At 38.2% G+C, this 11,464-nt stretch overlaps 1 protein-coding gene across 5 annotated transcripts in view; it reads left to right on the plus strand.

Annotated features, from left to right (window-relative positions):
- The window catches only part of plekhg5a (pleckstrin homology domain containing, family G (with RhoGef domain) member 5a), a 76,194-nt gene extending 65,080 nt beyond the window's left edge, over positions 1-11,114 (plus strand). For 2 of the 5 annotated variants that reach the window (XM_056735227.1, XM_056735226.1), the window contains exons 9-20: positions 933-1,127; positions 2,010-2,171; positions 2,849-2,944; positions 3,192-3,392; positions 4,167-4,277; positions 4,506-4,655; positions 4,813-4,950; positions 5,074-5,193; positions 5,326-5,574; positions 5,867-5,997; positions 7,224-8,204; positions 9,803-11,114. In XM_056735227.1, coding sequence (XP_056591205.1) covers positions 933-1,127; positions 2,010-2,171; positions 2,849-2,944; positions 3,192-3,392; positions 4,167-4,277; positions 4,506-4,655; positions 4,813-4,950; positions 5,074-5,193; positions 5,326-5,574; positions 5,867-5,997; positions 7,224-8,204; positions 9,803-9,812 — 2,544 coding nt within the window. In that variant the 3' untranslated portion in view covers positions 9,813-11,114. The remainder of the gene's footprint in view (positions 1-932; positions 1,128-2,009; positions 2,172-2,848; positions 2,945-3,191; positions 3,393-4,166; positions 4,278-4,505; positions 4,656-4,812; positions 4,951-5,073; positions 5,194-5,325; positions 5,575-5,866; positions 5,998-7,223; positions 8,205-9,802) is intronic. The other 3 variants (XM_056735228.1, XM_056735229.1, XM_056735231.1) reach the window with 2 other exon arrangements.
- Positions 11,115-11,464: the final 350 nt, after the last annotated feature.

The raw sequence follows: 11,464 nt of genomic DNA on the forward strand, positions 1-11,464 counted from the left end.
CAGAGGCATCAGTATCGTCACTGAACATTGACCAATAAGTTTGCGTCCAGATCTGTTTTTTAATAAAAAATTCAGATTTGTTTTTAACCCATTTTAATTGCATTTTCCATTAAAAAGTCCAAATAATGAGCCCCGGGGGACGTTGAGTGGCTTTCCCCGCTCCACTCATGCATTCTTCATTTCTCTCCATTGTCGTGAGCGGGGAAAAGCCTTTCCCCTGTTTTCGTAGACTTGCCTTGCCTCTTTCCTGTTGTTGCTGAAGGGTTCCTCTCGACGCCTCGGGTCACAGGGTTCACTCGTTTTTGTCACTCAAACCCCTAGCGCCTTAACCTTTCTGCGCGCTGAATGTTGGCAAAACTTAAATGACCTTTTCACCTGTTGACAGCACAATGTGTTCCCTAAGGTCAGTAGACGCACTTGTGCCACCTCAGGTGAAAGATGTCAGGGAATGTGCAAAGATGCTCAGAGAACAAGCTTGTCTTTGTTTATGGGTAAATGTCCTCTGGATTTTTGTGCTCTTCCTCACCTGTCAGCGCAAGGATATGTCTGGCACTTAAAATTCCTCGGCGTTAAAACTTTGACAGACTACAAACGGTTTCTGCTTTGACTGGTTGTCACAGTATGTTTGACAGATGCGTTTCCTTTGTGAACGGTGCTACTGTGACATCCGGGGTCTAATATTAACACTCACTCAAAGCTTCAAATTGGTTTGGTGAGTTAACTGCTAGAATTATTTTACTGGTAGCTGATAAGCATCCTTATACATGGTTCAAGTGGAATTGTGTAATAAAAATGGAGTTTAATTTAGACCCTTGATTTTATTTAGCTTTTGTGTCATGTCTTTGGTCTTACTTTATGTAAAATAACAATAAAAGCATTTTTGGATTATAATAACAATCTCTATTCTTTTTCTTTCTGTTCTTCTGTCACAGGGTCACGCACGCCGGCGAAAGAACATGCCGGAGTTTCTGGGCGATGCCAGCGTTGCCCCCACCCAAGACTCTTTGTCCCAGCTGGGGGGTTCAATCCCAGGTTCCATAACGGGTACGGATCGCTGGAGGAACCGCGCCGCCAGCCGTTTCAGCGGACTCTTCGGTTCTAACTCAGGAAACGGTTCTCTTGGGAAGGTCAGTGTTTTTAAACATCTAAGAGTTGCATGTGCAGGACAGTTTCTCATCCGCGAATACGGGCTCTTGACTATTTTTGGCGAGCTTTGTGCATTTCACACTTGAACAGTTTAGGAAAAGATATTAATTTGTCAATGTATTAACCCACTTAACTTTGCAATTGAATAACCAAAAACAGGAAGATGTACAAGTAGAGTTTTCCTTGTCCAGGATGTGAGGGACGAATGCGTTTTACCTCTCACACGTGCAGGAACCTTTGGTGGCTTTTGTGTTAGCGAGCTGTAATGATTCAGATAGGTTTACATGTTCCGTCTGGCCCTGAAGCGTAAACGTAGGGTCAAAGCTCAGGCTGGACTCTCTTCCTCTCAATGTGACGGTTGTAAAAAATTTAATAATGGCCTGACGTTGGTCCGGTATGGACAACAATGTAAGCTTGGGGAGATTGTAAAGGTGGCTTGACCTTTAGAGTATGCGGCAAACAATACACTATAGTATACACTTCATATTCATGTCTATAATAATATTCTATGTAATGTTAAATATAACTCATTTGGGTTCACAGTACACAGACAATACATCATGTTACATCAATTGTTGTTAGTTAATAACTGATGTATAGTGGGTGTAAAAACCTGGGAATTCTGGGGGAAAGAAGAATTTAAATTGGGATTTCCAAGGCCTCAAAGTCAATCAAATCCTAAAAAGTTCCAAAATATATACAGTATATATATTTCTAGTTCAATATTTTTTTGTTTAATTGCTTTACTTGAAATTGCTTTTCATGTGTCCAATCCACATTATTTAGCAATCTAACAACTAACAACTATTTAAACCCATTTCATTTCCTTTTCCATCATCCTCTGTCTTTTCTCATCTCCACAGGAGTGTGATCGTGTGGAACAGTTGCAGAGTAAATTATACTCCTACACTATGTTCGGGTTACCCAAGATGCCTCCACAGCTCTCGTTCCACAGAGACTCATGGGAAGAAGAGCCGAACCTGGAGCTGGAGGAGAGCTGGAAGCAGCTGCTTGAGAACCCAGAGGTACAGAATACACATTCCCATTATTACAAACACAAACCAAAACAAGAGAATTATAATACCCATAATAAATTTAAAATGAATATCATCTGATTTATGCAATAAGTAATCTGTCAGATCAGTCACCATAATCGGTGATGAATGAGTTTATGACTTCTGCATTTTCATTAATGTTCTGGCCTTCTCATGGTGATGGATGTTTCATTGTTCCTGTAATCAATTGTAAACGGGTAACAAATAACAGTACATGTATTTTTGTGTTGTTAATCCTAGTTTAATTTAAGGATAATACTGTAACAAACACGATGTGGGTCACCGAAGACTTTAGTCTACTCACCCTCTTGTCTTTTCAAACCTTTATGACGTTCTTTCTACCGCAGAACATAAAAGAAGATATTTTGAAGAAAGTCGGTAACCGAACTGCGCTGGCCCCCATTCACTTCTATTGTATGGGCACAAAACCAATGCAAGTGAATGTGGGCCAGTTCACAACATTCTTCAAATTATCTTCTTTTGTGCTCTGCGTAAGAAGGTTTCAAATGACAAGAAGTTGAGTAAATGATGATACGATTTTTATTTTTGGGTGTACTATCGATTTACGAAGGTCTACATAACACTTTTTAGTACGTACAGTACATTTATGTTAAATATTTTGGCACGAAATGTTTTCGTTTCTGCAGATTTTAAGCAGACGTCAGTGTCATCAGCAGGAGGCTGTATGGGAACTGCTTCAGACAGAGTCAGACTACATCAAGAAACTGCACGTCATCACTGATGTAAGAACCAGCTGCACAGCTGCTTATATTTACTGCATTACATAACCAGTTTCATATAACAATTTATAACCGTGGGTTATTCATTTAAGACTTTCATACAAAGATTTCACACAAAGACTTTACAATAAACTCATTTTAATAATGTTTCTTACGCTAAATGTGTATAGCTTCTATTGCTCTCCATGTAGCAGTTTCTGAGCAATGTGCAGTCCAGTTTAACCATCTCTCACTCTTGCTCTTTTGACAGCTGTTTCTCTGTGGACTGCTGAACCTGCAGGAGAGTGGTTTACTCAGTGAAGTCGAACCCGCGCGTCTCTTCAGTAACATTCAGGACATTGTGCAGCTGCATACATCGCTGTGGGCGGAGGTCATGCTGCCTGCACTGGAGAAGGCCAGGCAGAAGAGAACATTGCTTGACCCCACCGACCTACATCAGGGCTTTAGCACTGTGAGTGACATACTCAAACACTCATATACTGTACTCAGAATATACTAGCCATGATGATTATGGTTGGAATTACAATATTTATTAATATGAAAGAATGGGCAACTTTATGTTTCAGATGTTGGTTTAACTGTACAGGTCAGGCACCAGACTTTCAATCTTGACACAGTATTAAAGGAACAGTTCACCCAAAAAGGGAAATTCTGTCTTCATTTACTCACCCTCGAGTTGTTCCAAGTCCGTATAAATTTCTTTCTGTTAATGAACTCCGAGAAAGATATTTGGAAGAATGCTTTTATCCAAACAGTTATTGGCTACCTTTGAATACCATAGTAGGAAAAAATGCTTTATACAGTTATTTTTTCTCTTGAATACAAAAAAAATTAATTTGAAGATTGTAGGAAAGCAAACAGTTCTGGGGCTTGTAATCGTCCTACTCCTATAGATTAAAATATAAATACTGGTCTATAAACCAAGGATGGGTAATAAACAAGGAAAGCACCAGGTCAGTTGCAATGAGCAGTACAGTTAAGCCCAGATAAATTGTGACCCTGTATGTGAAATCCAGGCTTTAGTCTCATAATCTAAATATAAACATTAATGTTTAATTTCACTTTGACCTACATTTATGACATGGCCTTTTTCAGTCAATATTTAAGATATCAAGGTTATATCTGCACATAAGCTTTGATATTATGCAAGATTTAAAACAGTATTCAAGTAATGTATTCAAGATACATTACCATTAACTTATTTTTAATTTCCTTTTGTGTACAGTTTAGTTTCAGATTCAAGCCCTACATCTGTTACTGCATGGAGGAAGAGGGCTGTATGGAGTACATGCGCACATTACTGAAAGACAATGAGCTCTTCCGAATATATGTAACTGTGAGTAAACATTTCTATCCACATCCAGCTGCTCTTCAACCACAAACATAAACCTGTGATGAATTAAGTGCGTCATATACGAGCAAAATACAAAGTCTTTAGTACAATTATCTGTATTGTAACAGCAGCCCATCATTTTGACTCCGTGGCTTTCTCGTGGTCTGAGTGTGGAGTATGTTTAACATTGTTTACGAGATGAGACTTTCAATAAACTTTTCCATCCTGCAGTGGGCCGAGACTCATAAACAGTGTAACCGGTTGAAGCTGACAGATATGTTGGTGAAACCTCATCAAAGACTCACTAAATACCCACTGCTGCTCAAGAGCGTACTGAAGAAGACAGATGATCCGCCGACTCGTGAGGCCATTAACAAGATGGTAAGGAAGAATAAATATGCTACTGTTTGTGTATTTTAAATGGAGGCGAATATGCCCAGTATAGGAAATACAAATTAAGTCTTTTAAATATTATTTAAAAAATGATATCTATTGTTTTTTAACCTGTTGTGTTGTAAATATTTGTTTCCTCTGTCAGGTGGCTGCTGTCGAATGCTTCATTAACAGTGTTGACTCTCAAATGAGACAAAGGGAGGAAAAACAGAAGCTGGCTGCCATCGCTAGTCGTATTGAGTCATATGAGGCTGTGGAGGGGGCTAGTGAAGAAGTCGAGAGGGTAAATAAATAATTTTACAGGAAAAAAACTTCTATTGAATTCTATGAAATTTAATACAATGTTATTTTGGCCACATGACCTGCTCATGTCTCTTGTCTGTTCTATTGTGCATCTGTCTTTCAGATCCTCAAAGAATATAATAACTTCGACTTGACCGCTCCAGTGATGGGAGTCCCACCAGAGGAGACCCGTCAGCTGCTTCTCGAAGGTTCCCTGAAGATGAAGGAGGGTAAAGAAAGCAAGGTACGATTAAGAAGTCGCAAATAATTTTGGCTTGCGACTGAGTGCACTACAGCAAGAACCATTCACAACTAAACGGGCAATAGTTTGCCTAAAAGCCTCTCAGCAGATTCCCTTACCTCCTGTTTCCAACAGATGGATGTGTACTGTTTCCTCTTCACTGATGTTCTGTTGATCACTAAGCCGGTGAAGCGTGTGGAAAAAGTGAAGGTTATTCGGCAGCCCCTCATCATCCGTAACGTAGTGTGCCGGGAGCTGAAGGACCCAGGGAGCTTCCTGCTCATCTACCTCAATGAGTTTCGTTGCGCCGTGGCTTCTTACTGCTTTCAGGCCAACAGTGGCACTCAGGGTCGCAGCTGGATGGAGTCCATCCACAATGCACAGGTATGCTGTAATATTCACAGGATTTACAGTATTTTGAGAATATAGAAGATGGCACTTTTACAACGCTTCAAACATTGAAAGTTTAGAAAGAACAGTCATTTTATTGCACTGGCCCGCATCAGGTATATGCTACTGCTTTTAATATTGAAAAATATATGTTTTAGAATCTTTACAGAACTATTTTCTTCATGGTGGTAGTGTTATCTTGAACCTGCAACCCTTTGATTACCAACTCGGATCTTTTAGCGTTAAAGTTTGTTGCTGATTGTGATATGATTTTTATTCCCCGCAGAATCAGCTCCAGAGACTTTATTCGGAGTCACAGAGGAGTGACAGAGATGACCGTGATGAAGATGAGACTGAAAGCAGCATGTCCACATCCAGCTCTCCATCACTACAGCACAGGGAGCCATTAAACAAGAGGTAATGTTTATCCATGGACTCTAAAAAATCATCTTGCATGACATAATGCATATTAGTAATTCACTTATACAATAATTAGAACTTTGCAGATTTTATTCATGAATGGAACTCAGTGTAAGGGAGAGCTGGGTCAACTATAGCATTTCCTTTAAGGAACTGTACCCTTAAAAAGGTACAAATATAAATTAAATTATAAATTTATATATTTAAAATTATATTAGTTTATCTTGGTAACACTTAAAGGAAAAGTTCACCTTCAAAATGGAAATTCTGTCATTTACACCTCTTTTCATTTTACACCTATTTGACTTTCTCTCTTGTGCGGAACAGAAAAGAAGATATTTTGAAAGTGTTGGTGATAGATAATCGTTGGTCCCCATTGACTTGCATTAGTTTTGTGTCCATACAATAGAAGTCAATTGTTTTTGGTTACCAACATTTTTTTAAATATCCTCTTTTGTGTTTTGCAGAAGAAAGAAAATCAGGAAATGAAAGTAATTGAGCATGTATTAATCATTGTAATCCTTGTTATTGTAATTAAATGTCAATTAAATTACTCATGTTAGTTCGTACTGCATTCACTATATTTAATGGTTGTCTACTTGACAATTTTAATCATTAACTAGTGTTACAATAGCCTCCGACCTCAGTCCTGATTAAAATCTTAAATGGTATTTACTATAGACTGTTTAAGCATATGTTATATATGTTTCAGTTAACCTTTAACCAACCACCTACAGTAAAAATACATTGGATGTTACATACATATACACTATGAGTAAGGCTGAAGAAGAAAAACAGACTGGTGTTAAACTCCTTTTTTCTCATACAGTGATGCGATCACACTTCTATTTCTCAAAAAACAAATGAATGAGTTGAACGAGTGACTTGTTTGTGATTAAAGTAATTTAGGGCGTTACAATTGCTTCATGTTTGAATTGCCAATAATCTCCCGTACTGTAGTCAATACCAGAGCGGCACTTTTCATAAAACGTCCTCAAAGGGATAGTTCATCCAAAATTGAAAAATCTGTCATCATTTACTCATCCTCAGGTTGTTTCAAACCTGCAGAAATGTATTTGTTCAAATGAACACAGAGAAAGATATTTGGAAGAATGTTAGCAATTTTCAGTTCTGAGACCTTTAAATCCCTTTAAATGACAAAGCATATTTGGTCAATGAACAAAGTGCATTAGTCTAATAAAAATATATTTTCTTTTCCAAAGTCTCTCTCTTTCACCAAGTCATTCTGATGGCTCAACAGAAACCCTTTCTGTGGCTGCAATAGAAGAGGTGGATGAGGTCAGGTCGGCTGGGGAGACGCTGCCGGCTACGTCCTTGAGAAATTCCCTGCTTTCAGATACTTCAGTCCTGCAGGACTCCTTCCCCGCTAATGATGGAAGAACCCTTGAAAGGTTGGGTGATTTGGTCCCCACAGATCTGGATCCAGAAAGTCGCTCTCTTTCTATAGACAGTGCATATGGAACGCTCTCACCGGAGTCCCTGATAGCAGAGCTGGACTTAAAGGGACAGGTGAGCCAGAGTGAGGGAGAAGACACAGATGCTGGTGAGGAAGAGGTGGGGTTTGAGGATGACGAAGATGCAGAGGATGAGGATTCGATGACATGGAATGGCTCCCAGATTACTGTAAATGAGTCCTACATTTTGGATGACTATTCAAACAATCAGACGCCTGGCCAGGTCGATGACAAAGCTGGAACTTCTCAGGTCACGGGCTGCCGTTCCCACATGCTGAGACGTCGCTCACCCATCCAGCCCCGCCCGGATTACCTGCAGCACTTTACCCTAAGGTCACGGTCTGAGGATGACCTCCTTCAATGCATCACTGGCCCTCTCCGGCCCTCTGACAGGAGCAATTTTAGCCGGAGCCTGACACACCTGGCCGAACAGACGTCACATGCCGCAGAGCTATCGCAGACAGATCAGGAAACCACAGCTCTGTCGAGTAAAGTGAAAGACAGTCTTAGGCGAGCAGAGGCCGGGCATGTGCAAAGGACCCTGAGCTGCCCCAATGGCCAGACAGACTGTAAATTTACGGATATTGAGACGCTGGCCCCCGATGGGCTGGAGGAAAAAGGCACCCTGGTTCTATCGCAGCAACCCCGTCACCAGCAGAAGAAGCTGACAGTGGCTCAGCTGCACAGGATACGTGCCACCATGGTGCTTAATTCAACACTGACTGCATCGTAAGTCTGCCTTCATATTAAGTGTGCTTCTGTAGCTCATCACATCACAATTTTGCTTCGACCACATGCTTTATTGGTTAGATTCCTCTTTTAAGGTGATAAGTGCCTTTAGATTAAGTGTGGCCAAAGTACAAAACCATGTAATAATAATAATACATATTTGAATCATATTAAAGGAATTGTTTACTCAAAAATGATAATTCTGTCATCATTTACTCACCCTCATGTTGTTCCAAGCCTGTATTAATCTCTTTGTTTTGCTGACGCAAAGGGAGGTATTTGTAAGAATATCAGTAACCAAACAGATCTAATCCCCTATTGACTCCTATAGTCAATGACCCCTGACTCCTTTATTTTCCCTACTTTGGCAGTAAATGGGGGATAAGATATTTTTTGGCTACTGACATTCTTCCAAATATCTTCCTTTGTGTTCAGCAGAACAAAAACTTGTCTACAGGTTTGAAACAACATGAGGGTAAGTAAATAATGGCAGAATTTTGGGTGAACTATCCCTTTGATAACATGTCTACTACTGCTGTATACTACTAATAATAATATTATTAAATCAGGTTTTGTTTATTTAAAAGTATTGCAGTTGCCTCTTACCTGTAGTATTAACAATAGTAATTAATAAAATATTATTATTATAAATAAATATATATATATCAAATCTAATATAATTATAATTATTAAAATCATAATAAGGATGTATATAAATAGCCATATTTATAATAATAATAATAATACTAAAGCAGTTTTTATTTATTAACTTGTGTTGCTATTGCCTCACCTGTAGTAGTAATAATAATAACAATTATTAATATATTGTTAATAATAATTTTGTTGTTGATACTAAGGTTGTATAGGAATATGTTCGTTGTGATACTATTCTCATTATTGCATTGTGAAAATATACAGTATAGATCATTTAAACCACAGTGTAGTGTAATAATACAAGAAATCTGAATGAGCTTTTTTTTTCTCGTTTGAATACATATAATAATTTTGATTTCATGTAGAGTTAACACAAGGGATCAGAATGCACCCTCTTAAATCTAAATCGATGCTTGCTGACAGATTGTTCCTGAATGTTGTTGCAAAATCTTGTCCTTATTGTCCAGACATGCCTACACAACGTGAGCCCTCATTGTTAATGTTTTCCTTCGAGCGTGGCAACAATTCATTACTTTTACATTGTGGACTCAGCCCATTAGGAGACAATGTGCTCCTGTGATACAACCTTATAGAGGGTGAGACACAGTGACCTCAGTCAGTGAGGCAAAATAAAGCCAGGCCCTATTGTGTGGACTCTGTGGGAAGCTGGCATTTCAACATCCAAGTCTTTTGTTCTCAGTGTCTTTTATCTAATAATCTGTGATCTCCACCCAGAGTTATTAGAGAATTGTAGTTTAAAGAGACCTTCAGAGAAAATGTTTGCATCTGGACACGGAGTACAGCTTTTCACTTTTTCTATTCTGGACCATTCTGGAATGTTACTTCGTGTTTGAATGATTTGTTTTGTAATAAGATGCTATAATTGTTCTGTGTGTGTATATATAAATGAATAATGTTATATATATCTGTTTTGTTCTCTCTAGGGAGGTGTAGTGTCTGACGAATAAAGCTTCATGCCATAAGATGGTCTATTGGTGGGACTTAGACCAGATCCAGGACTACATATGCAAAGAAGCTGTCGCTGGTATCACTGACAGGGCTTTCAGCACCTTGACATCATCTGCCCAAAAGGGGAGACTTAACTCATATATTAACACAGGCCAACACAAGGAGAACACTGTGGAACTTTTAGTAAACAGCCATGACCTTAATTTAATAATAACATAATATTGACCGCACAGTCAATATTGTATTTCAGAGGATTATCTGCACAAAGAAGTACATTATGTCTAATGTCTGTGATGTTAAAAAAGATAATCAATGTTGTATGTGCACCAATCAGGGCTTTTGCCAAACAAAGGGAACAGATATAATTTATCTTTGCTTAAGACATTCATATCAGAATCAGTTTGCTGTTTTGTGGAAAGGAATGACTATTTCGACAAAAGCATGTTAAGCTTTAATCTAAGGTCTATTCTGATCTTAAAAAAGAAACTCGAAGACTAAAAAAGAAACTTTTCATTTCATAAATGAAGAGTGTGTTGAATATAAACTACCACAGCATTACAAGTCATCAACACATGAGTATTTCCATTATTTCTTTCTTTCTGAATGTCCGTTTTCTTACTAATAATAGCACTCAGATATTTGTGCACTTGAGACTGAACAGAATTTCAGAAGGCGTGGGTAGATGTTTGCCAATGCATTACTGCCCTCTTGTGTATATATAAGGAACTCATTAAAATGTTAAACTAAACCACTCTTAATTCAACTAAGAAGTCTTGTTTAAAGGACAAAAAAAAATTATAATTGAAACCCAAAGAACTTTAACATGTAGCTTCTGAAGCTGATTGAGGTGTTTTGTATGTACTTAAATGACATGTGAAAAAACAATTGTGGACTACTTTTGCGCCAAGCCCCACACAATCATAAACTTGCATGCATTTACAGTTTTTTTTGTTTGCTTGTTTGTTTGTTTGTTTGTTTCAGCGCTTTGTAAATACAGTATTTATTGAACCTGCATTGTTTTAACAATAATATACTTATTGTTAAAGCCTTTTTTTTGCTTTTTGAATGTTAGCACTGTTTGTAATTTTTTGACACACAAATAAGGGCTGAATTAATGTCTTTCTCCTGGATTGAATCAGTTTACATATGTAGCTTACATATTTACAGTTTACAAATGTGCACCTGTTCCCCCAAAAAATAAAAAGCACAACACACACAAACTTTCAATTAAAATGCTTCAGATGCCAACTCTGACGCCATTCGTTTTTGTTTGTTATTGAGGTTAAGCAATTCTGAATGACTCAAGTCATTCACGAGTTTAAAAACTTATATTGTTTACAATGTGTGCATAAATGTTTCTCAAACTTCATTAAACAGCGCAGTTGGTGAGCTTTGTTTCGAAATTGCAATATTCTCGCAATCCGCAGGGTGGCAGCAGAGATCTCTTCGATAAAAGTTTGTTTTTATCACTTTGTTTATACAGCTCATGTTAAGACGTCATGTCACACAACTCGTTTTGCACACATATAAACGTATAAAGTAAACCTAAATATCAGCCGCCCAAGTGTACAAAAAACATGAACGCAAGCACGTCTTTGGTCACAGAAGCGGAAGTTCTACATACACTGGATTGTTTA

This window comes from Triplophysa dalaica, chromosome 21 (assembly GCF_015846415.1).
Source record: "Triplophysa dalaica isolate WHDGS20190420 chromosome 21, ASM1584641v1, whole genome shotgun sequence".
Classification (NCBI taxonomy): domain Eukaryota; kingdom Metazoa; phylum Chordata; class Actinopteri; order Cypriniformes; family Nemacheilidae; genus Triplophysa; species Triplophysa dalaica.